The sequence below is a fragment of the Gastrolobium bilobum genome, unplaced genomic scaffold, assembly GCF_033153095.1.
Source record: "Gastrolobium bilobum isolate Gb01-03AN ecotype WA unplaced genomic scaffold, APGP_CSIRO_Gbil_v1 utg3966, whole genome shotgun sequence".
NCBI lineage: Eukaryota > Viridiplantae > Streptophyta > Magnoliopsida > Fabales > Fabaceae > Gastrolobium > Gastrolobium bilobum.
The window spans coordinates 32,707-60,042 of record NW_026898636.1 but is presented as its reverse complement, the minus strand read 5'-3'; the positions used below and the strand labels follow the sequence as shown (position 1 = coordinate 60,042).

The 27,336-nt window shown below is 32.1% G+C and overlaps 2 protein-coding genes across 2 annotated transcripts; one reads left to right on the top strand and one right to left on the bottom strand.

Moving 5' to 3' along the window:
* Positions 1-1,055: 1,055 nt before the first annotated feature.
* On the bottom strand, positions 1,056-3,394 carry LOC133317899 (glutelin type-D 1-like). Its single transcript, XM_061519800.1, has 3 exons — positions 3,085-3,394; positions 1,941-2,664; positions 1,056-1,448 (listed from the first exon to the last, which is right to left on the bottom strand). The coding sequence occupies exons 1-3, from the start codon at positions 3,278-3,280 to the stop codon at positions 1,295-1,297; spliced, it is 1,074 nt and encodes a 357-aa protein (XP_061375784.1). The 5' UTR covers positions 3,281-3,394; the 3' UTR covers positions 1,056-1,294.
* Positions 3,395-12,099: 8,705 nt separating this feature from the next.
* On the top strand, positions 12,100-26,417 carry LOC133317870 (nodulin homeobox-like). The gene is made up of 19 exons (XM_061519751.1): positions 12,100-12,341; positions 12,472-12,527; positions 17,781-17,843; positions 17,946-18,071; positions 18,151-18,309; positions 18,843-18,926; positions 19,004-19,132; positions 19,636-19,854; positions 21,644-21,769; positions 21,875-21,970; positions 22,309-22,464; positions 22,690-22,978; positions 23,093-23,218; positions 23,302-23,371; positions 23,841-23,904; positions 24,033-24,101; positions 24,353-24,889; positions 24,969-25,003; positions 25,383-26,417. The coding sequence occupies exons 3-19, from the start codon at positions 17,802-17,804 to the stop codon at positions 25,894-25,896; spliced, it is 2,841 nt and encodes a 946-aa protein (XP_061375735.1). The 5' UTR covers positions 12,100-12,341; positions 12,472-12,527; positions 17,781-17,801; the 3' UTR covers positions 25,897-26,417.
* The last annotated feature ends 919 nt before the right edge of the window (positions 26,418-27,336 follow it).

The window sequence follows — 27,336 nt, the reverse complement described above, 5'->3', positions numbered from 1 at the left end:
TAGAAAGTAAGTTTGGTAAGAAAATGTAAAAAAAGTTGTTTGGTTGACCAAAATATTACCAGGAAAATTTATTTAAATTTGCAAAATTTATGTTCGGGAGAAACTTCACATGTTTTTTCACCCTAGTTATCTCAAAATACCACATCTCAAGTGGTATTCTGTAACCGTGAATTTCATCCAAAAATCAACACAAGTTATTTCTCCATCTATCCTATTTGCCTAGTATTTTTTTCAAAAACCTGAACCAAATATCCAGTTACACTTTCTCATCAATCTCAAAATAAATCTTCTACCAAACACTAAAAGGAAGACATGATGGGGAATAAAATTAAATGAAGAGAGAAAGAAATCACAATCAACCTTTTCCTTTCTTTGATATTCTTTAATTTTACGAGGCGGTTTTTTCATATTATAATTATTTTTAAAAAAATAATCGCAATGGGAGTGTAGCAACGATCTTGGCAATTAGCATCTTGCCACCTTTTTTTTTAACTTCGGTCCTTACGGATGATTTTTTTTTCTTCAAAAACTGTTTTTTTTAAAAAAAAAAAACACTTTTTAAAAAAAATCTGTTTGGATGTCTGCTTTTAGAAAAAGCATAAGTCATAAAAAAAAGCTAAAAACCTACTTTTTTTCGAAGTTAAAAATTTTAGCTTTTAAAAAAAGTAGAAGCCAAAAACCAAATACTTTTTTCAAAAATCAAATATTTTTTTAAAAATCTAAATAGCTGTAACTTTTATAGAAAGTACTTTCAAAATAAAAAGTGATAAAAAATACTTTCTTTGAAAAGCCAATACAAACAGGCTGTTAGTTGGTTCAGTAAGCGTCTTCATGATGAAGAACAACTGTGCTGACAGGAACGTCCGAGAAAAGTATCGCTATAGGCGTGGATGAGTTTTATACATCTTTAAGTTAATTTTTTTAAAAAAAAAAAATCTAATTAGTTCAGGACATTAACTAATAGCTGAGGTATCTACGCATAAATCTAATTATTGTACATTTTAGAATTTCACCCGAGAGAAAAAGAAAAAAACAAACAGAAAAGATAAGATTGATTAGAAATATTTTGTTTCCGTCTTGATAAGATAAACCACGCATCTTATCTCGAATAATAATGGTTCAAACTCTTTATTGATGAAATAGAAAAACTTTAAAGTAGACTCCACTAATTCCTCAACCCAACAGTCCCCTACTAGATAATGAGTTCCTAGAGCATACGAAGCTTTTATTTTCCGTTTTGATGAGACGGAATATGGATGAGGAATCTCTACAACCAAGCAATGATATATTTATTCTACTTTGGTGGTGGGAAGAAAATAGCATCCGCAGTCCTCTTTGAACGGAATAGTTGCTCAACTCCTGCATCAACATTGAATGCAGCCTGCAGAACCGTAGGTGATAAAGCCTTCCACACCGAGGAACTTCCAGCCAAGTGGGTAAATATAGGACTGCCAAAGTAAGAATCATACGGATTAATAAAAGGACCATTGCAAGTTATCATATAGAAAACAATTATGACTGTGAAGGTTAGCATGCCTTTGACAATCAAATGTATCAATCAATTTGTATAATGTGCAAGCAATACAGAATAGTTGTTCACTTATTTGAATTTCCAATTTACAATTTCCAACCAAATAAAGATTCCTTGCAATCATAGGGATTAGGAACAGAAATTTTCGTTTATGATGGGTTCTATGTGTCACTCGCTAGTTATTAAAAATTAGTACAGGCATGAGAGTAGAGAAATTTGAAATACAAATAAACTACAATAGGGTGGGGTTCCCATGCACGAATAACGACACAAACATGGTAGAGGTATAATATCCAATCTACGAAGCAACAAATAGAATGTTAAAGGAATGATTACTTCTGTAATGACCTGTATTACAACAACAACAAACAAATACTGACAATAAGGAAAAGAAGTAAGAAAGACATACTCAGGGCTCCCGGTGATGATAGAGAACCACTCCATTCCATCAGGATCACCAATCTTTGAGACCACAAAAAACCTTGGCACAATGAACAAATTACCAGCTTTTAGGGTTGTCTCCAAAACCCTTTTGCCATCAACACCAACAATCTGAACTCGACCACTACCCCTGACAATATAAGTAACCTGCAAAGCAGAGTCACAAGAGAATCCCGGAGAACACATGGCACTTCCATCCAACCTTACAAGGTCAGCTCCTAGATTAATCTCACCAACCAAGGGGAGATTCTTGGTGTTCAGGACTACAACCCTTCCACCACCCTTAATGTCGACATCCAATGGAGCCTCTTCACAGTTCAATGCCATACCATTCCTATGCTCTTGTTTAGGATCAGGAAGGCTGATTTTTCCTTCCAGCTTCACAATGCCTTTGCCAGATTGTTTTCCAACAAGGGTCTTAACATCCTTCTCTTCCAAATCCCAAGCTCTGCCCACAAACTCAGTTGAAAAGCCCGTGAAGATTCCATTGGAGCCAGTCAGAAAAAAGTCAGTGAATTCACCAGCCTTGTGAGCTTTTGAAGTGTCGCCCAGGAACAGAACAACCAACTCAGTATCCTCCTTATTATACCACCAGGTCACAACACCAAAGGGGAGAGCCAAGGCATCACCTTTCTTGATTGCAAGAACCTTCTCTTCCTTTTCAGGGAGCACAATTCCAGCAACTCCACTTCCTGTTTCACAAATAACCAATATAACACCATAAATTCAAAAGGTAGAATACAGAATCACTGACAATAATTAATAATAACAAATAAAATATATATTTTTTTTAAAAAAAAGAGGACTTTTAGGATCCCAATATATTGCATATAAGAAAAAACACTAAAAAAATATTTATTTGATTCCCACACAATCAAGTTATTATATGATTTCATATCAGTCAGATTACCTTCAAATATCAATGAATCTCATCATAACCATCAAAACAAATAAAAAAAGTTTAGAACGTATCAATTAAAACAAATAAACCCTCAAAACGAAAAATAAAAATAAAAAGAAAGGATCGTCGACAACGAATTCAAGAAATGTCCACCAGATCATAAAATGGGTAGATGAATTAAATAGCGAGAGAGGGATTGAATTGAATGTACCTTGGAGAACGTAAGCAACTTTGGAAGAGTCAGAGTAACGAGGAACAGCGAAACCGTTCTTCTCAAGAGCGAGCTTAGCGGCACCGATGTTGCCTTCGCGAAGCATGGGAAGCTCAGAGGGAGACCAGGTGTAGTAAGAGCCACCATTGCCTCCGTAAACCTTCTTGGCCAACTGGGGAGTAAGATCAATCTCCATCTTGTTTTTTTTATTTTATTTTATTTTCTTTTCTTTTCCTGCGGATTCCCACTACCCAAACACTAACACAGAAAAAGAAAAAGAAGAAAAGCCCTTTTTTTTCTACTTCGTAATATTATCACTAGAACCACACCGCGCGTATGTATATATATAGTGACAAACAAGGAGTGGAAGGATTTGATCCAGTCCAAATTCCAAACGTAACCGTAATTCCCAACGAGGAGTAAATAATCCCATTAAATTTGGGATTGGATAATGGATAGAGAGCAGATTCATGTAATTCTTCTCTTTCTTTGCAAGTAGAATAAACTATACTAAATCTTATTGTTTTAGGAAAACGATTCAATTTAATCCTTTTTTATAATGTTAGTTAATTAGTTTTGTTAGAATTATCAATTTAATTCTATTTGATTTGAAAAAAATTAATATATAAATTTATCATAATTCAAAATTTCAATTTATCAAAATATATTGAATACAAATTAAATAAATTAATCCAAACATAAATTTAAATTTTAAATATAATCTCAATTTAACAATATTATAACATATATAAAAATCTAAGAAGAAAATAAATTTATCTTGAGACATAATAACTATGAATAATATGAAATTTCTTAAAACAAAAAGCTTCACTTTATATTTATATATATTATTAGAGGAACAAATCCTGTTTTGGAAACATTCTGCATTTAATTTTTTCATATTATAACTATTTTTTAAAACAATCGCAATGGGAGTGTAGCAACGATCTTGGCAATTAGCATCTTGCCACCTTTTTTTTTTTTAACTTCGATCCTTAGTTGGTTCAGTAAGCGTCTTCATGATGACTAACAATTGTGCTGACAGGAACGTCCGAGAAAAGTATCGCTATAGGCGTGCATGAGTTCTATATATCTAAGTTAATTTTTTTTTAAAAAAAAAAACTAAGTATCTACGCATAAATCTAATTATTGTACATTTTAGAATTTCACCCGAGAGAAAAAGAAAAAAACAAACATAAAAGATAAGATTGATTAGAAATATTTTGTTTCCGTCATGATAAGATAAACCACGCATCTTATCTCGAATAATACTCGTTCAAACTCTTTATTGAGGAAATAGAAAAACTTTAAAGTAGACTGATAGGATTATAATTAGTTGTCAGCAAATTGTGAAGATTATAATTAGTTGTCAGCATAATTAATATGTTAATATCTTGCATTGTTAGCATATTGTCAATATAGGATTAGAATTAGTTATCAGAATAATTTAAAAATTCAAATTGTATATCGTTCTGTTGTATTCAAGAGCCATGTTGCACAACAATGTAACAAGATTGTATTCTTATCAGTTTTATATATATATATATATATATATATATATATATATATATATATATATATATATATATATAGAACGATCATTTGACACCTCATCTGATAGCCGTTAGATCAAAAAATATCAATGGTGTCACATGCTTACAAATCAGAGTCGTCAATCTTTTTTTATCTAACGGCTCTCAGATGAGGTGTTAAATTTGAAATTTGACACCGGTGTCAAAGGATCTTGTCTCATATATATATATATATATATATATATATATATATATATAGGGTCAGGATCATTTTACACCAGTGTAAGTTACACTTTTAATCTTGTCCGTTAATCCCACTTATATCTAAGGGCTCTAACTTTTTAGTAATATGATCATGCCCCATATATATATATATATAAGGGTTTACATTAGCAATCAAATACTTGCCATATATATATATTTGAAAGTATTAAATGCGAGAAATCATAACCATACAAAGGATAAAAGCATTAAATATGAGGAATCATAACCATACACCTGTCGTTGTTGTATATAAAGCGGCTGCAGAAATGATTTTACCATATATATATGGGATAGGATATTGTGACACCCAAGTTATGTTACACTCATGTGACACCCAATCAATCTCACCGTTAGATCGCTTATGTTGATCCAACGGTTATATTTATTTCCATCTTTGTATGGTCATGATTTCCCAAATTTAAAGTGAAAGCATTAAATATGGGAAATCATAACCATACAAAGGTAGAAATAAATATAAAATATTAAATTTGGGAAATCATGACCATACAAAGATGGAAATAAATATAACCGTTGGATCAACATAAGCGATCTAACGGTGAGATTGAATGGGTGTCACAGGGGTGTAACGTAACTTGGGTGTCACAATATCCTATCCCTAAATGTTTTTCCCTATATATATATAGGGATAGGATATTGTGACACCCAAGTTATGTTACACCCATGTGACACCCAGTCAATCTCACCGTTAGATCGCTTATGTTGATCCAACGGTTATATTTATTTTCATCTTTGTATGGTCATGATTTCCCAAATTTAAAGTGAAAGCATTAAATATGGGAAATCATAACCATACAAAGGTAGAAATAAATATAAAATATTAAATTTGGGAAATCATGACCATACAAAGATGAAAATAAATATAACCGTTGGATCAACATAAGCGATCTAACGGTGAGATTGATTGGGTGTCACATGGGTGTAACATAACTTGGGTGTCACAATATCCTATCACATATATATATATGAGAAAAATATTTCTCAAGCAGCTTAAGATATATTTATCTTCATCCATTCAAAAATTATGTCTTTTTGTTTATTTATTTTCTTATATTAATTGATTCTCTTTTGAATGATTATGATTCCTTTTTCTCTCTCCCTTTATCACCATTGATCTATCTTTGTACGATTATGATTTAGTAGCAAGAGATAAAATTATCTCAAACAACTTGATAAACAATAAGCCCTATATTATATATATATATATTCAGTTTTATTTGAATTTGACCAACTTTCAAATTTAAATTTGAAAGTTCATTGAATTCAATTAATTAGTTTTTTATTATTGATTAGGTTTTAAATCTAAACATTAGAGTTCATTCGATTAATTTGTTTGAATTTTCAACTTCAACTTTTAAATTTTTAAATCTGTTTTTTTATTGTAACAATTCCAATTGAAATATCACAATATATAACTTCCAATAAAAATCAAATATCTTTATGCCATGTTAACTCACTTTAGGGCCCGTTTGGTGGTAAGTGTAGAGAGGATAAGATAAGATATATTATCATATCTCATTATTTATTTATTGTTTGATGAACCAACAAGATATGATGAGTTTATCCAGATAACTCATTTTTTTCTGTTCATGGGATAAATTATCCCTTAGACTTTGGTGATGATATACCTTTTTTTAAAAAAAAAAATTTGTGTTATCAAAAAAAAAAAAAAAAATTTTTTGTATATGATCTATGTATTTTAATATATTTTGCTTAAAATTGTGACTATTGAAAATTTTAATTTATTTAAAATAAGAACTAATGTGTAAATAAGTAAAAAAATTCAATTTTAAAAAATAATTTGAAATTCTATCAAAAAGATACTTTTATCTAATTATATCATATCATGATACCATATGATTCGCCTCAAGTATCGGATATGATAACACTATCTTATTATATTAATGGGTTTAATATTTCTGCTTTTGTTGCAAAAAAAATTTGTTTGCCACTTTCACATAAAAGTGAGTGGGTCCCATTATATTCTATTAACTTTTTATCTCTCTTCTTATTATATTGGGACCCACTAACTTTAATGTGAGTGTGAAAAATAATTTCTACAACAAAAACATAAATATTTTTCCCTACATTGATCTATTATATTGTTTATCTAATGTAAATTGTAACAACCAATAAATAAAGAGAAAGTTGGCGCCAATGGCGCTAAAGTTGAATATTGGTGGTGCCACTAACGCCATAATTTATACAAAAAAAAGGGAGGGGGACTAGCGCTAGTAGCACCAATGTTGGGGTTAGTAGCACCAATGTTGGGGCCAGTAGCTCCAGAGGGCACTGCAAAATTTGTTGGTAGCGCCGAAGTGGCGCGCAAGTAGCGCCACACGTGTATAAATAAAAATATAGTAAAACCACGTGGAGGCACGGGTAAGGGTTGGAGTCTTTGATTTTATTGGATTTATAATGATTAATTAGATAAGTTTAGGTTAGATATTTTAAAAGTAATGAGCACATTGCATATATACATCTCTCTCTATATATATATACACCCACTTGACGAAGAAAGGAAGAAAAACAGTGAGAGAAAAAGGGAGAAATCGAGGAAAGAGGAAAGGGAATAGGGAAAAAGAGAAAACGCATAACAATGAAGAGAAAAAGAAAGGTGTTATGAACCTGACAAAGACCCACATTCTAGAAGGTCCAAGAAAGGCTAATAGCTAAGAGAATATTCTTTGCTACATGAAACTAACACAAAGACCTACAACACTACAAAATCTTAGGACCACTTGATGTTTGGATTAGATCTGGTTCCATTTTGGAGTCGATACTCTATTTTCGGAAGTAGGGTTTGGAGCGACCAACTTGTAGATGCGTAACTCGGGCTATACTTAATCGATTGGTTAATATTACACCTTTTTGAAAAGCCCAAGATGTATACTCTAATATAATAAAATATGAGAGTTAATAGTGAAGTCATATAATTTACAACATGTAATTAGCAATGACAGTTTAGTGCGAAGAACGAATAAAGAACTTATCCTTTTGATTGTTAATAAAAAATAAAGGACGTGTAGACCACGTAGCACCATTAATTGAACCTAGTTCCTTGATACCTAAAGGAGAATTTTATTTGAGACATTAACTAGAATCATTAATTCGATATAGTTGCGTTTAATGCCCTAAGTGATGATAAGACGTCGGGTGCCACATGAGGTGTTACACCTTATTTGGCTTGAGCTCCGCCAAACAAAAACGTTCACATACAAAACTAACAAAAGGTTTGGCACCCACAAAGATTTGGGCAGTTAAAGGTTATACGTTCTTTTCTATATTTGTATGTAAAAGCCCACAAAGTTATGGGTTTATGTTTATTAAGAACCCACAAAGGTCTGGGTATATATTTGTTATTCATGTTATTATTTTCTTACTATAAACATGTTTATGGGAGAATGATATTTTTCGCTAAAGCGGCTGGATTGATTATAATTCAAAAACTTCAATATTACTGAGATTTATCTCAAGTGTGTTTGTTTTTATGCTATCTTTTCCAGAAAATAAAGATGTTTAGTATGTGTATCATTTGAGTAGGATGAAGCACCATGATTAAAGATTATGAGGACAGTATGAAGTTCATGAAGATCGTGTATACAAGCTTAGTTAAAGTTTTTACTTGATCTTAAATAGTTTAGAGACACAAAATCAATGTATTTGACTCAGTCCTATGTATAATTAAATCTTAAATCTATTTTATCATATGCTTTATTTTATATCCGTTGTGTGAGAATATAATATTTTTTAATTTAAAATAAGATTTAAGAATTTATATAATATCCTTTATGCTAGCCAGTTATGGAAGATGTTACATAAATCAAACGATAGAGGCTTATTATGCCAATAACTTTTCCTACCTATATCTGGCGCTTATATCCTATTATAAGCCCGTTTTGATGAACATTTTTTCTTCAAAAGTTTTTTTTTTAATAAACACTTATAAGAAAAGGTTATTTGAATGTCTACTTAAAAAAATAGAAGTCATAAAAAAAGTCAAAAACTTACATATTTTTAAAAGCTAAAAATTTTAACTTTTAAAAAAAGTAGAAGTCAAAAGTCAAATATTTTTTTAAAAAACCAAATATTTTTTTAAAAATCTAAATTACTCTAACTTTTATAAAAAATACTTTTAAAATAAGTAAGGTATAATTTTTTTTTTTTTTTGTAAAGCAATCAAAACGGGCTCTATATTTACCAAACCGGCCCTTCAACATATATTGTTTTTATTGAAAGTCATGCATTCGGATATTCTAAAGAGAATTGATACAGCACAAAGTTAAAAAATTAAAATTAAAAAACTCAAACAAATTAATTGAATTGCATCAACTTTCATATTTAAATTTAAAACCTAATCAAAACAGACGTGAAAAGTTTTTTCAATCTATCACTCTTTAATTTCTGTTGTGGGACAAAATTCAGTGAAACTCGTTGAACATGATTTGATTTGAGAGGAAAATTAAAAAATAAATTTTCAAGTGAGATATATCGAAAATAAGTTTAGTTGTTTTTTTTTCAGATCATCATTTATTCAAAATACTTTAAAAGTGTTTCAAAATATTAAATTCATTTACATAATAATTATTCAAAATTTTAAAAACTTGACATACTCATTTATCATTAAATAAGTGAGTAAACGAGTATTTAAAAAAACAAGTGAGTAAACCTTACAACTATATCTTATTTTAAAAAGACACTCAAATATCGAATATTTTATATCTAAAAACTCACATACTGCAAACGAATATTTAATTTTAAAAGTTCTAAAACACGAGGAATGTTATAGTTACAACCTTTTTTTTTACAACCTCTTACAACCATATATCATAACCGTTGATTTCCGTCAATCAACGGTTGTCATTTATTATGAATTAATAATTAATTAATGAGTTTAATTTGTGAAAATCATAACCGTTGATTGGCGGAAATCAACGGTTATGATATATGGTTGTAAGAGGTTGTAAAAAAAAAGTTGTAACTATAACTTTCCTCTAAAACATATCTTAGTATATTAACAATTTTTTAAGTACATTTGAGGTTGAATATAATATTTAAACAGAAGAAAACGAAACCTAATTATTATCGGTAATAAATTATTAAATCATTTATTTGTTTATGTTATTGTAATTATCTATGTTGCACTTACACTGACACGGGACATGAGATACGATACGACACGATACTTCGACACATTAATTTTAAAAAAGTTAAATTTCGACACGTTAGAACACGTTTTGATGTTATATAACATTTTTAATTTATGTAGTATATATTATGTTTAATATTTAATAATTTAACAAAAAAATAATGTTAAACTTATAATACCCATCAATTTTGCAAAGAAATATAAGATATCCAAAATGTTTATATTAAACTCAATAAAATAGTAATCGTAATCCAACGAATCTAATAGTTGGAACTCAAAATGCAACGCAACGTAACGTAACCTTTTTGAGTCTTTGCAACGAGTATTGGAGTGTCGGGAAGTATCGGAGTATCGATTAGTGTCGGACACGACACATCAAGAATTTTAAAGTGTCGGTACTTTATAGGTTATTACCATCGTTATCATTATTATATAAAAGGGAAAAGTGACAATACAAGACAAAGTTATTTTTATTTTATTTTTCAATACGTGATATTTTGAGAATTTTGTTTCTCTCTTACAATATTAATTTTTTTTTGAAATGTCTTTTATTTTTTGTTTCTCTCTCACAGTATTGTTATTTTTCTTCAAATCCCCAAATTATAAAAAAAGACAACATTCAAGAATTTGTAAATAAAAACATTATCTCAGGAGAAATTAACCAAATTGACTTAGAAGTGTAAAAAATTAAATGAACCAAACTGAATTAAAGGAGGGACTCTAAGTGTAAGAAAAAATTAAATGAATCAATCTAAACTGATTCGAATTATATTAAAAAAAGTCATATTTTTTCAATCAGTTTAAAAATCAAATTATTTTTTTTAATTGGTTCAGTTCGGTTCCGGTTAAAAATTGAATCAAATTAAACCATTTCACTCTTAAAAATATGAAAAAGATTAAATGAACCAAACTTAATCATGAATCAAACTGAACAACTCCATATTTTTTTACACCGAACCATTTTTTAACCAACTCAAGAATTTAACCACTTTTTAAAATCAATCTGATTTACGGGAACTTAACCATTTTTTTAATTTGGTTAAGTTCATTGTAAAAAACCGATTCGAAACTAATCGTATCCTTCCCTAGATGGAAGTGAGCCACATAAAAACCCAAATCACAGGTCCATGACCCGTAGTGCAAGACATTGCTTAACTTATTCTTGATGATCACTAGTGTCTATATATACAATATTTAACATATTTTATTTTTTTAATAATTATTTTTACGATGAACTGCTTTTATCTACTATCTTCTGGATGTAATTAGGTTAGACTTTGACTTAAATAGATCAGGTTTGTGTAAAAAAATCTTAGATTTGACCTGATCTATTAGCCGGCCCTAAATTACAAGTTAAACCGATCAATATTTAAAAAATAAAAGTTTTGACCTAACCTGTTAGCCTGTTTAAGCCTATTAAATATTTAATAATTAAAAAATAACTAAAATAATATTATTTTATTATTCAAAATTATTAATATAATAATTTTATTTAAAATAAATAATATTATATAAGTCAGCTTACAAGTTTATAGGCCCGACATGTACAAAAAAAACGTATGATTTGCTTTTTAAATAGGTTTTCTTAAAAGCATAAATATGTTCTATTTGACTATTTGTAATAATCAAAGTCTGAGTTAATATATGCTAGGTTGTAGGCTAACCTAACCTATTTATATTTCTACTTCTCTCTATTTAACTCGAGTTGATGGACCCACTTTTTTTTCCATATATTTTTTGGATGTGTTACGTATGAGAAAACTTTTTTCTTATACACTCACAAATTAAGAATGAAACTCACTTTCTAATTTTTTTTCTCTCATTTATTATCTCTTATCGGTTGTGAATGCATGAGATAAAAATTACCTAACCTAACATTGAAAGTTATATTACTCTAATTTATTTTACGCAACATGAAAAATATATCACTTGTATATATTAAAAAAAATTTAGATTGGGGCCATGCGAATAGATTTTAATCTTATCCGGCAGTATAATATGGGGGCTCCGAACTGTGCTGGCTGTGTTGTCATAGTGGGGGCTCAAGGGAATGTGATCGCGTCTTCTCCTCCCAAAGCAATCGCCATTCGCCGGTTCACCTTTTATTTTTCCACCGTCCCATTCACACTGCCACCAACAACATCAACTTTAGTCAACTACCCTCCCTTTTCTTTCTTTCTTTCTTTCTTTTTCTTTCTCCTTTTTTATTTATTTATTAAAATAAATAATCATATTCTATTCTTCACCCCCTCCTCCGTAGCCGCCACCATCGACCACTACTCTTCTACTTTCAGGTTCTCTCTCCGCCTCTTCAGTCACCGCGCATGACGCATAAACAATTTCACTCTTTAGTTTTGCCCGATTTTAGCAATTTGTTTTGATTTGGCTGTTTCGCACTGTTTTCATGCATTACAACACCGGCAGAGCTTCCTCAAGCACTTGCATCAGCGTGCTCGGTCTTGCTTACTTGCTATTTTCAGGTTCGTTCTTGAAATTTGTTGTGCTGTGCTACATGGTTCAACCTATCACGACATTACCATTCTATAGTTAGAAATGCTTCTTCTTCTTCTTCTTCTTCTCATGCATTCTCCTTCAGGTCAATGTTTTTTGACATTTTGCACTCTTGTAATAAGATTATTTAATGATAGGTTTATTTTGCTTTGATCTGTGATCTTGTTCGTTTCTCTATTCGTCCTTGCTTCTTACTTCTTAGTGTAGGCTAAGCAATCAGTTTAAGACATAAACAATACCTGTTCTGTTACTCTTTGGACATTTTGTTCCCACTGCTTGCCAACCTATGGGCTATGGCTGTTTCCCCAACAAGTTAACAAGGCCATCCTCGTGATTACTTATTTTAGAATCTAACGTTAGTATTTTAGTTTTTTCCCCCATGACATTATTTTTGAATCTAACTTTAGGATAAAATATGTTAACTTAGCATGTAATTGTTATTGGTGCTCTAAGGATAATATTATAAAATTAGAAATTGAATTGAATTTTTTCGTTTTAAATTGCATTCCAAACCATAGGATTCAATTAAATTTCATGAATTTTCTAGATTTGTTACAAACAAGAGAGTTTTTTTGGTACCAAAAAAAAAAAAAGGTTTAGAATGAGGGGAGGCTCTCCCCATTTCAAAGCCAGGGCAAACCACTAATCTTAGCGAGGATATATAGTCGCCTACGAATGGGAATTCCTAGACTCGAACCCAAGTTATATAGTTGTGTCATCAGGAGATCTATTTGAAAAGAATTGAATTTAAGAGAGTTTATTAAAAAAAACACTCCCCGTTGAATCCCGAATAGCAAAGGTGGGGTGAGGATGGGAAGGAGAGTTTATTAAATAATATAATAAATTGACTTTAAAAGAATTGAATTGAATCCCTTATGGAATTGCTTCCAAAAAGGTTCTATAAGTGGCCATTTGCATATAGCATTTGAAAAGGATAGTGAAGGAGAATAATGGGAATTCAACGTGAAGGGAGAGAGAGATATGTTAGTATTCATTTTTTTTTGAAGGATAATCATTACTTGCGAAGTTGAAAGCTTATTTCGATGGATGTATCAGTCAATGGAAGATAAGAGAATGGGACATGATGTAATGTGCCAATTAATACCTCATATAAACCACTCCCCGTTAAACTCCGACTAGTAGGGGTGGAGTGAGGGCAATCCTTGTATACAACAATTGCCTTACATATTTGCAAAGATGTTGTTTTTCGGATTCAAATTCGTGACCAATTAATACCTCGTATAGGAACAAAAATTCTTTCATCTCCTTTCCATTCTATATCCACCCAAATATACATATTTTAGTTGTTTTCCCCCTAGATTGAAGCATCCTACCTGAGGAATGATTATCAGTATCACTTTCATTCTTTTCTATTCCTTGATAGGAGGTGATTATATTTTTCTTGTAAGTTAATATTTTCCATAATTATCAAAACAAATATTTAACTGTATCATTCCCTCTGAACTTTTTGCCAATCATATTCATCAAAAGCTGATTATGATCATGAATACTATGCTCGCTGAAAATTGAGGTAGGTACCTGTTCCCATAAACTGTTTCTTAAAATGAATGACTTCAAGTTAAAATTATGGATAATGAAGATTAGTTTATATCTGAGAGATTTTAGGAAATTATGAATTGATTCTTCCTCATTCTTAAAGGAAATTAAGAATAATATATTGTTATATGCTGACATGTGGCCGTACATAAGAGAATCAAGATTATATTTCATCTATTGTATATGGATATAAATTATTTCCTATGTTTGGATATTGAAGACGTCAATATAAATATCCAAATGACCTGCTTATAGCTATTTTGTTTAGGAAAAAACTGTAAGAAGTAGTGTTAGTAAGTTCGTGGTACATTAGGGTGCATCACAAAGGTAGAGAGACGCAGTTATGACACTTTGTATGGTAAGCAACATGATAGGGTTATGCTTAGTTGGAATACTATTTGAGGTTGAAATATGCTTAGGACTCAGGAGCATTTACTGGATTACCTTTGATGCACAACAACTACCAAACCTTGTCCCACTAGGTGGGGTTGCCTACATGGATCAATCGAGTATTGACATCATTGAGCTCTGTCAAAACCAAATCTCAGTAAGACATTAGATCAAGGTCTTTTTTTCTAATGGTTTTTCCTAATTTTTCCAAGGTCTTCCTTTGCCCCCTTTAATCGGATTATCTTTCATTTGACCAACTGTTCTCACTATGCCAGTATTGGTTTTCTTCTCATGTGACCAAACCGTCTAAAGTGGATCTCTTTCTTATTCTCCTTAATAGGCGTTACTCTAACTTTCTCTTGAATATATTTATTCCTAATCTTATATGTTTTTTGTGTGTCCAGTCCACTCATGCACCTCAATTTTCTCATCTTCGCTACACTTATTTTTTGCATTTGCTGGCCTTTCATTGCCCAACATTTACCACCATAGAGCATTGCTTGTCTTATAGTAGTTGGGAGAGTTTTCCTTTGAGTTTAAATTAATAGGGAATTTGCAAGCATAAACTATTGCCTGCAGCATTTCTCTATTTTGTCCACCTATCTTGAATCTTATGTGCGATATCCTTATTAATCTCCCAATAACTATATAAGATGGATCCAAGATGCCTAAATCATGTAACTTATTGTATGATTTGATCCTTAAATTTTACCAATTAAACATTGCTAATTAACAATCTTACTGAACTTACTTCCCATATACTTTGTCTTACTTATATGTAATATAAAACCTTTTGATTCCAAACCTTTTGTTTCTAGGAGTATCTTCAGTATGTATGGATAGGGATTGGTCATTGGTGTGCTCCTTTGAATACATTTGTCCTGTATTTCTTCGTTCTGGTTTAGCTGTTCTGTTAAGGAGGATACTATGTTTCCTTTTCTTTGTCATCTTTCTTTCTTCCCAATAAAATTTCTTCGTTTATAGAAAGAAAAAATATTGAGAAATTTTTTTGCTATAAATACTTACCATTGATTAAAGATTTAATATTCTAAATGTCTTTAGAACAATACAAGGGATATATGCAAGTTGTCATAGACTTAAAATCTATAGGTGAGGTTTATTTGAAACTAGCATCTCGACATGCTTAAAGGATCGTGTCATTCTGTTTTTTTAATTATAAATATAAACAAGAAATAAAAGAGTTCAAAAGAAAAAAGTAGCCCTAATGCAGCACAGGTTTGTACATTGGAGACACCAAAGATACCAAAGCCATGTTATAGTTGATTACTTGATTTCATGTGAACAATAAATAATGAACTACTTGAATGGTTTGTTAATTAAGGGCCTGTTTGGTTAAGCTTTGATTTTTTTTTTATGATATTGCTTTTTTATAGCTTTTTTTTCCCCAGAAGCTATTATTTTTAGCTTCTGAGAAAGCACGACAACAGTTTTTTTAGTTTTTTTTTAATGAAAAAACTTATCTGATTATTATAAAATTTTTAATCATATTTTTTAATTAAAAAAGCATAAACAAACAGGGCCTAAGTATATGTCAGCACAGGTGAAACGTAAAGGATATTGGGTACTTATAATATATAAAAAAGGATATTCTAGAAGACTCGATAAGACTTTTCCATCGGTTAAGCCCTATTGGACTAGCCTTTCTATCTCCCCTGCCGCTGCCCTCTTCCTCTTGATGTAAATCAATACCGGCCGATACTGTGAAGAAAGAAACTATCTTTGGCATTCAGGTCAATATTCTACCTTTCTAGATAATCAATTTGCAAATGTTGTAAAATACATGGGATCACTATTTTTCATGATCCAAACTGTGAAACTTCCTATGATTAGGATTGTGTGACCTAAATCGTGGTTTTGTTAAGGGTATTGAACTCAGAATCACTGGCAAGAATTATGAATGTATTTCTTTTATTCTATTTGTCTGAATCTTTTATTGAAAGCCAAAGAAGAATATTTTGCATAATCTGCTTGGTTAGGAAACTCTTGAGAGGACATCAATGTGTTGTGCGGATTGGTTAAGAGATTAGATGTATGACCCTCAATGTCGTTTCAGAAAATAAATAAACGATAGGATTGCTTACTCTGCATAAGCTGTATTTCTAATTGATTCAGTTTATGAGGACCGTGTATAACTAATATCCCATAAGTGGGAGATTGCTGTTAGTACCTAGCTGAATCTTAATATTGATGACAAATTACAAATTTTGTCTAGTATCAGAAAAGTCTAATTGCTCTCTGTACTAAATATTATCTCTTTAGTGACTTGCTCAAATATGTAATGGCCTTACATAAATTTAGACAAGTAAACACAGTTGCTTGAATAAATGCTAACTATCTTGAGAAGATATATATGATTGCTGACTTTTTGTAGAAGGGGTTGTAATGGTTTGACATAAACGTGTCCATATATAGCGTTATATTATTAGTTCAAATCTCTTTACTACATTCCTTTATCATTGATATGAAATCTTAAGAGGGAATTGAACCTTTTTTTTTTCTGTAATAGTTATAACGTGTGATGTTTTAATGATTTTAAGTGTATGTGGTTGCAGTAATAGATGTTAGACCCTGATACAGAGACCCCTGATTTTTACTGGGATCATGAACTGAAAAACTGTATTCTGGCATTGAAGATATGCATCATGAGTACAAGTGATGACAATTGATTGAGTTCTTGGGTCCTACTGATTTATTTTGATCAACATTTTAGATGCCCCTTTCCTTGATTAGATTACTTGTAAAAAATGAATTAGTGAGTATTGAGTAAGCAAGTATTTTCTCTTAGAGAAGCAGTTAAAACTTTGAAGGTGAAAAGTGGACATGTTTAGTTTTGGACATTGTTTTCTGATGCTAACTTTGTTGTTTGATAAGTAATGTTTCATGCTTCATAACTTAGTATACTGAAGGTCAATCTAGAAATCGGTATTTCATGTAGTGCAAACATCTGATGCCTTCTAGAAAGGAAGCTAAATCTGCTTTGATGACTGTACAAGATACAGCAATAAAACCTAGTTCAAATGCTAGTGCGTTTTCAATACATTTTTTCTTTTGAAACACTAGCTTGTTCTTGGTGCAACTATCTGCCCGCTGCTATGGATTTTCAGTGTTATTGACATGAACTGCCTACTTCTCTTCCAAAGTGAAAAGTTAGCAATTATCTTGTGCTTACAACTTGTGCACATGCATACTGATTACTTTGCTATATATGTGTCTCTTATGTTTCTAATTTTTCTCGCAAATGTATGCTTCTTCAGTCTTCCTACTAATTTTCAAGAATGAGGATTACTAAGGAAGAATCATCAAGCAGTGCTGCACAGGCAAGTATCCACCACTTAAATAAAACTTGGATCCACGAGACTCTCTTGTTACACTTCTCAGTGGATAGAGCATGAATAATTTTTATTTATTTGCTTGAACAGGCAATAGGCTTGATATCAACAGTGAAGGAATTGCATGGGGTTACCTCTTTGGATCTTAATAAATTATTGAGGGACTCTGAAAATTTTACTATTCACTTCCTTACCCAAAAAGGATCATTGTTGAAGGTTGTCTCATACTCAGCATCATAATGTTATTTTGTATTTTGTTTTATCAGACTGTTATTTCTAATTGTGTTGTGTACAGATTGATATGGAAAAGCTTGCAGGATCTCTTCCATTGCACCTTACTGCAGTGCTAATGTCATCTGATAGAGATGAAGCCATGTTCAGATACTTGTTATATGGCATTCGTCTCTTGCATTCCTTGTGCGATTTAGCCTCCCGAAATTCTAAGTTTGAGCAGGTTAATACTAGTAATGCTTATTAACATTTATCATATTTTGCTTCTCTTGTGGTTTTGTGTTTGTTTTCTTGTGCGGCAAAGACATGTTATCAAGATGTTGAAGAATGATATTAATTAAAATTCCTCTAAAGTTTGAACAGCATTTATGGTGTGCTAAATAATGCTTTGCTGGTCTGCAATTGACTCTGTGTAGTTGGGACACCCTATCTTTAGATATAAAGCAGGGAGTAAACTCAGTGGTAAATTTGGTGGTCTATCATCTATATTCTAAATTCTAAAAATTAAGGCACGAGGGAGGTACCTAATTTTTTTTCTGGATGTAGTCTTCTTTTTTTATTCCATTTATTTCTTTACAATGTGGTCATATTTTAGCAAAGGAAGACAAACGTTGTAGAGTTTTGTAAAAGTTATATTCACAATCCTGTAGGTTTTGCATGTTTACAGAAAAATAAACTGTTGTGGTGTCCTATGGATATTTATTTGCAAATTAAAAAAACACTTTTGATTCCGATTTCTTTGGAATATGATTACAGATTTTGCTGGATGATGTGAAAGTGATGGAACAGCTGATTGACTTGGTTTTCTACATGCTAATTGTTCTTGGTGGTTATAGACAGGTTTTTCTCAGCCCTGTTCTTTACAGTTTGATATTCTGTATTGTATATGTCTATTGAGATTCGCACTCATGTTGCAGGAAGACCATGGTTTTAGTCATATGCACCTTGTGCATTCAACTCTTGTAGCATGCAATTTGTATCTACTAACAGGGTTTATATCAACACAATGGCAAGATATTGTTCATGTATTGCTTGCGCACCCCAAGGTTTGTTCACCTACACCCTAAGATTTAGATGCTGGATTCAAAAACAGTTTTCTGTTAGTGTCCATTGGTTGTTACTATAACTGGTAAAAAGAATGCTTTTTGTAATGTCACAACTATTTAAAATCTTTTTTCTTAACTTGTGTCAAACTGATATTCTTATTTTTTCCCAACACTTTGAAAAAAGGAATTTTTGGTGTCAGAAAATGATTTTCACCCCAAAAGGATATGAAACTAATTTAAGTTGCATTTTTTTCAATCGACTAGTTGCATGCATCTAGAACTTTTTCTTTTCAGACAGATCATTTCTATTTTACATATAATCCCTATGATGAACCAACTATCTGTAAAAGCTTAAGCTATTAGGTGAAAGTACTTGAATGGTTTAATTACATCTAAGCACATACGTCTCTTAACAATCTCTATTTCTCGTGACATTTTCTATAAGTTAATGTTATTTTTTTATTATACAATTATTCTTTTGCTAACCGTGAATTCTATGACAGGTTGACATATTTATTGATGCAGCTTTTGGATCAGTTCGCATGGTTGTTAGGTGTCTTGACAATGCAGTGGTAGCTTATTACAAAGATATTTCCATGGAATCAAATCTGACAGCTGAAAGAGTAGTTTATTATCTCTGCCAGCAGTGTGAAGCTTCTCTGCAGTTTCTTCAGTCACTATGTCAACAGAAATTGTTTAAGGAGCGTCTGCTTAAGAATAAGGTTTCCAAACTAAACTTACTTTATAAATTTGGAGCAACACATCAAGAGGTGACTGTGTCCCTAAATTTATCTAAGAGGGAATCTGATAAGAACTCAACTCCAAAATCAATTAAAAATAACAGAACACAAGATTTTGTCCTGGAAACCCAAATTTTTGGATATATGTATTAACAAAAGAACGATTACAACTGATGGAAATTGATCTACAGCTAAAGGGAAATTACAGAAATCCAAATGACTTGAAAGAAAGGATAAAATGAACATAACAGTGAGTGAAGCAATTCGAGAGGCCTCATACTCTCCCAAGGGTCCCAATTCCAAAACATATCCAAGATACCCTCACACACTTCACATTCCCATCTTATACTAAGCCTAACCTCCTAGAATATTCTATTCTCCCTCCAAAAGTTAGTTATGCCACCTCATTGGTAGAACATAATCCCCTACTACCCACCTTATGTACACCTTCATGAGTATATTCCTATCAGAATCCTTCTAAAGTTTGATTGGCGATGAGGACTTTATGGAAGCCTGGTTGCATCCTTTGTCTCTCTATCTGTCCAAATATAAGTTATTAAAAATTGGATAGCTCCATAAATAATTTACACCAAATTCATTCTCAAGTCAAACTGATGTAAACATACTTTTTCTCAAGAAAGGAAGTAATCACATGTTTATATCTCTTTACTCTCCTTCAAGACCATCCTTTTTCTCTCACTGTTAATGGTCAAACATCCAAAAATGAAGTAGCATCTCAATTTTGGCCTTATTGACACTCTGTGGTGCTTGGCACATGGTTACCTTTCTAAGATAGATTTACAGAGGGACTAGAGAGCTCTTTTGTTATTAATGGTTTTGTTTGTTTCTGTTGGTTATTGGTTTTCCTATTAATTTTTCTAAGAAGGATTCCCTATCCTTTTTGCTCTGTGTATCACTTCTTTCCTTCTAATTTTTTTTTTTCACCAAACAAAATATTGTGAGATCTTCTCAACTATCTGAGCAGAGTTACCTTTCTCTAGCATCACAACTAAATTCTTTTTTGAAGCGGCTCTAGATGCTCAACCATGAGCTGTTCTTTGTTTGATGGTGTGCCCACTTGATGCCTCTGGTGAGAATATTAGCATAGCTTTCTAAAACGAAATTTTCTTATGTGCTTTTTTATGGGCTTATTTGTGAATAGACTTTATATCATATTCTTCATTTTTTTTGTCAGACTTACACTGTTACACATGTAATCTCCTTTTGTGATTAATTAAGTTGAACATAATTTGAAGATCCTATGGACAAGAAGCTTTCTTAGAAAGGTCATAATTGAGGATTCTGGTTTAATATTTTTGATTTAAAAATTCTAATGCTATACAAACATTAATGTCCTTATTTCCATATGTAAGATGGATTAACACCCACTCTTTTATACCCATATTTATGTGAAAAAAGTGTACCTTATCATTCTCTCTTCTACTTGAATACTTTAAGTTTGAGAACTCTTCCATAAAATGCTTTGTATTCCATATTCTGAGTTCTTGTATTGTTTTTGTTACCCTGTTTCAAAGTTGACCAATCTACTAACTCCAAGCTAATGTGTTGCATCAGATAAGATAGATACAGTTACTGAAATAAGTTGGAGTTTAAGGTGCCAGAGACTCCATATGACAAACTGGCTACTTGCAACCTAGCCACCACAGAAGATGCTTAATATTATTGCATTAATTTGGTTGATGGATAGGACGAATGTGCTTTATACATACATATAACTGCATCAGTTCATGTATTTTTCATTTACTTACAGGAATTATGTGGAAAGGGGAGCATTCTTTTTCTTGCTCAATCCGTCTTGAAATTACACATTCAACCATCTTTTTCAACTAGGATCATGGCGGCTATATCTAGGCTAAAAGCTAAAATACTATCTATTGTGAGTCCAACGGAAACATTTGCTATAAATCCCTGCTTTTAGCTTTATTCTACTTTATAATTTATGCATATTATTAACAGTACAGTCACTGCTTTCTTTACTCAGCTGCTGAGTTTGTGTGAAGCAGAAAGCATGTCTTATCTTGATGAAGTAGCCAGCTCAACACGAAGTTTAGATTTGGCTAAATCTGTTGCATTAGAGGTTAGTTTTCAATTGTTGGCTTATAATGCATACTGTTGAAGATAAAGGGTGTTTTAGTGGGATTTTGCTGATAATTGGCTTGTGAAAATTTTTGCCTGAAAATTACCTTATTAACTTTTTCTGCCACTCCTATCAGTTCACTATTATCTGTGGGTATGTTACTTATCAACTGGGATTGGATTTCTGAGTTTTAAACATATAATACGGATTGTTGAGTAGAAGTGTAAGTTCTTCAGGAAATCTTTAAATTGGCATTGTTCCATGGTGGTCTGCAGTATGCATTCACGTCATGTCTTTATTAATTTGATCTTGCTTTTAATATATTTCTTGTGATGTAGGTATTTGACTTGTTGAAGAAAGCCTTTGGAAGAGACCCTGGGCATCTCACTGCTGACAGAAGTCACCCAATGGGGTTTGTACAGCTCAATGCAATGCGTTTAGCTGACATCTTCTCAGATGATTCAAACTTTAGATCTTACATGATACTTTGTTTTGTAAGTCTTTTTTTTTTTTAAAGATTATAGAGTTAACTTGCTTTAGTATTATACTGTTATTGATTTCATATTCAATGTGCCATAAAAAAATTTTAGGTGATAGTAACATCATTCTCTCACTGTGTGTGTGTAAAATTACACTAAATTTAATTCAAAAGAAGTGCTAAAATCTTAAAGTTATTCACTTTTTGGGAATTTGACTGTTTCCTTTGCATGTGATTCCAGACTAAAGTTCTGACAGCAATAATTTCACTCACTCATGGAGATTTTTTATCCTGTTGGTGTTCGTCTAATCTCCCAGAGACAGAGGAGGATGCAAGTCTTGAATATGATATATTTGCTGCAGTTGGATGGATTTTGGATAATACTTCACCGGATGTGCGGAATGCCGCAAATTTGGAATTCAATCTGATTCCTAACAGCATGCCTAGGGCTTCTTATGCACATCATAGGACGTCATTATTTGTCAAGTTCTTTGCAAATCTTCATTGTTTTGTTCCCAACATATGTGAAGGTTGGTTCATTGTCAACATTCTGTACATTTTTAGGCTAAATTTGATTGTTTTACAGATATATATATTTCCTCATATCATTTATCCTTTTTTTCCCCTGTAATTTTAATCCCCAGAACAGGAGAGGAATCTTTTTGTTCTCAAGGTCTTGGAGTGCTTGCAAATCGATCTATCTAACTTGCTGCCTGGGTTTTCTTTTGCTTCTGATGCTCCTAAAGCTGCCACTGCTACCAAGAACCTCCGTAATGATTGTTTTCAAATACTTATTTTTGTGGAATTACAAGCAATATACGGTTACTTCCTTACAACCAACCTCCTTTTGTAGGCTCATTGTTAAGTCATGCAGAATCTTTGATTCCAAACTTCTTAAATGTGGAGGATGTGCAACTTTTAAGGTAATGTTTTTCTCTCTTAAATTTTGTTGTAGAACTTGACACTTCGACTTTAGCATGACTGATTTTGAACTGTTGTTTCAGCGGTTAATCATGTATCAGTCATATATATATATATATATATATATATATATATATATATTGTGCAAGAGCATTATGGCATCAATGGCAGCTTCTTGACCAAACATTAAAAGGAAATTTTGACAATATAATAGAAATATTTACTAGCCATTTTTTTCTAATATCTATGCTACGAATAGAATTTTTAATAAAATTTGGTTTTATACTAATCTCAATGAATGTGTTTTTTTTATCTCTTTCTGTTGACTTTTTTCTCTGCCATCTTCCTCTTTATTCCCCCTGGGCTCCACTTCAACTCCCTGGTTAAGCATATAGCTCCCGAAAATCCTGCTTTATACTATCATCAGCGTCATCTTAAAACAAACAACTTCTATTTGTACATGGTTTGCAGGGTGTTTTTTGGCGAATTACAATCACTAATTACTTCTACGGGATTTGAGAAAAATCGTGTTCAAGTAAATCTTTGTCCTTTAGTTTGAGCTGTTAATATTGTTTTTTGGTGATTTATTTCTTTTTCTCCTCTACTCATATGTCTTTAATTTGTGTACAAATGTGCCAATATCATTCTGCTGGAAAAACTCAGGATAGCAAATTTGAGGAGTCATTATCTTGGGCTAAGCTTTCTAAACTCAACATCAATGAATGTTATCAGGTATTTGCAAGGGCTTTTGTTTTTGACTAACACATTTATTGATCACGTTGTACAGCTACATGTTTGTTCAAATTGTTATGAGCGCTAGTGTGCCAATAGATATGTAATTAAAATTATTCCTATTTTAGAACTAGAAAATGCCTTTAACTGTTAAATAACAAAATAAACCAATTCTCAAATTGGGTTATTTGGTTACTATGTAGCTTGTCCTTAACATAGTGACTTGAAAAGTAAAGTTTGATTTCCTGTAGGAGGCTCAGAGTGCGGGGGGATGCCCATCACCTTTAACTGGAAAAGAATCTGCTGATCTTAACAAGAAGGGTGGTAACTTCAAGGAAGGAATGTCTGAGAGTTCTGCATTTCCAGACATGGACCAACATAATACCAGAGCTGAAGACACAAATCCAGGCAATGGCCTGAATAAGCAAGATCAGGTAGAAGATAAAGGAATATCTGGTAAAACTGCATCAGGAGGAGCAAGAGATACAGACAAGGATGCTCAGAATGTTGAAACGAGTGGTTCAGATACTAGTTCTGCAAAAGGAAAGAATGTTGTTGATCATATGGATAACGGCGAGCTTTCAAAATCAAATGAGCATATTAGAAAAGTTGTAGTTGAAGAAAATGCAGAGGATGAAAAGATTGAACTTGCACAGAGGAGAAAAAGAAAGCGAACTATAATGAATGATAAACAAGTGACACTGATTGAGAGGGCACTCTTGGATGAGCCTGATATGCAGCGAAATGCAGCTTCACTTCAATCATGGGCTGATAAATTGAGTTTTCATGTATGTGAAATGCAACTCAACTCTTGAGTAATATTTCATTGACATATTTTCCTGAGACTTTCTGCATTTTGTTTTTCAGGGTTCTGAGGTTACATCTTCACAGCTTAAAAATTGGTATGCCTAATTTTACATGCATACTCCTTTTTAGGAATGCAGGATCCATAGCACGACCTTTTTGTCCATATAGGATGATTTAGTAGAACATCTAGTATCAAGTTGTATATCAAGGTTTCTTTACCAAAATTTACTTAATCTTGTTTATATTTTGTATGAAGCTGAATATTACTAGGTATGGATCTTATTTCTCATGTATCTTCTAATTTTATTTAACAATGTTTGGTGTCAAGAAATATTATGCAACTCGTGGACATTGACATATTTCTTGGTCTTGAAGCCTGCAACATATTAAGCAATTGCCCATGTACATTATAGCTAGGTCAATTTATTTTTATCCGGCTTGATTTGCTGTGGAATTTCATGTTTGTCTTATCAGGTTGAATAATCGAAAAGCTAGGCTAGCTCGCACAGCTAGGGATGTTCGAGCAGCAGCTGATGTTGACAATCCAGTCCCAGACAAGCAAAGAGGACCGGTAATTGGGTCCTATGACTCACCTGACAGTCCAGGTGATGCATCACATGCAAAAAAAGACCTTTTTAGTTTCGCTGCAGGGCATAAACCTGAGCCTTCACTGGCTGGATTTGTTAATGTTGGTTCTCCAGAATTTGGTCATTGCCATGCAGGTCAATATGTTGTGCTTGTAGGTGGGCGAGGAGAGGAGATTGGCAAAGGAAAGGTATTTCAGGTGCATGGTAAGTGGTATGGGAAGAGCTTGGACGAATTAGCAACCTGTCTTGTGGATGTTTATGAGCTTAAGGTTGATAATGGGTTACGGCTACCCTACCCTTCAGAAGCCACTGGCACCTCATTTGCAGAGGCTGAAACAAAGTTAGGTGTCATGAGAGTATTATGGGATTTGAACAGAGTATATGTGTTGCGGTCTGAATGAATTCAATGATGCTTCGGTGGCTGCAGCTATTCCTTTGCTTCCTGCTGCAATCTGTTATAAATCTTTCTTGCTTGCGGTTTTCCCTGTATGTACATGTCTTCTATTCCCATAAACAGTAATTGAAGGGATAGCTGAGAAGAACAAAGATAACGAATAGAAAGAGTCCAGGTTGTTTACGAAGGGACTATAGAAAGTAGAAGAGGACAGTTATGGAGAAAGCAAGGGCGATTCAACAATGAAAGATAGATTAGGATATCAGCCACAGCCGGCGGAAAAAAATGGTTAGTAGGGTCTTATACAGAACATGCTTCTCAGAATTTTCCCAGCAACTGACTATGCAGAAACTATGTAGGGCGTGATATAATCTGGAATTATATGATTTTCCATACTCAGATATTGAGAATAAACTAGTTGTCCGATGCACCCCGTAACCCACCCCCCCAAAAAAAGGGCAAGAGAGTTGAATTTAATTTGAAGGAAAACAGGGGACGTAAATTCTATTAGGATTAATATTGGCAAACATCGCTCATTTCATGTTAAGAGTAATAACTTAAATAATAAAATTTCAACTATGTGATTGTTTATGTTTGGATTAGTTATGAAAATGATAATGTTTAACATTATGCACAAAGTTGATTTTCAAGAAACTCAATTATGAGAAAATTATTTGTGTAGATTTTATAAAAATTTCTTTTCTATCCTAAATTATAAAGAGTTATAATGATGTACAAGGTTATATTTATCACCGTTTTAGAATAGTTATGTTAATGGAGAAAGAAATATTTATTTTCAACTTATAAAATAATCTAGAATCAGTAACAGAAATGTTAAAATTCTAACTTTTAGAGAAACAACTGTTTAATGAAAAATAAATAATTTTTTATGCTTCAACCTTAAAATGTTTGCATTTGAAGACTAAAAAGCTTGATTTGAATAAAAGGAGCATTCTTAAAATAATGGGTTCACTTTTTCTGCAGTTACTGCAGATAAATTATCTGCAGTAAGCCTAATACGACATCGTTTTGAGACAGAAATTATGATATTTTTATAATTTTAATTTATTTTAGGGTTATTATAGTCTTTATAATTATAATTTTTTAATATTTCAATTCCAAAATAACGTTGTTTTGAGAGTAAATACAGATAACTTATTTACATTATTGCAGATCAAAAACAATCGTGCTCTTAGTTTGCAAGATGTTTATTTGATACAGGCAATTATCGACTGAATGCTCCGTTTTCCTGCCCCTGAATTCGTTATTTAATTCCTCCTAGCATCGTATTTAAGAATGCAACGTAAAGTTCTTGCAGTTCTGCCGATGGGAAAAATCTCTGATTGAGAAATATGTAAGGGCCTAAAGATTTGGTGGGGAAAAAAATTGAAGGATGTTAAATGTATGAATCTAACAGAAACTGACAGACAGAAATTATGCCATTTTA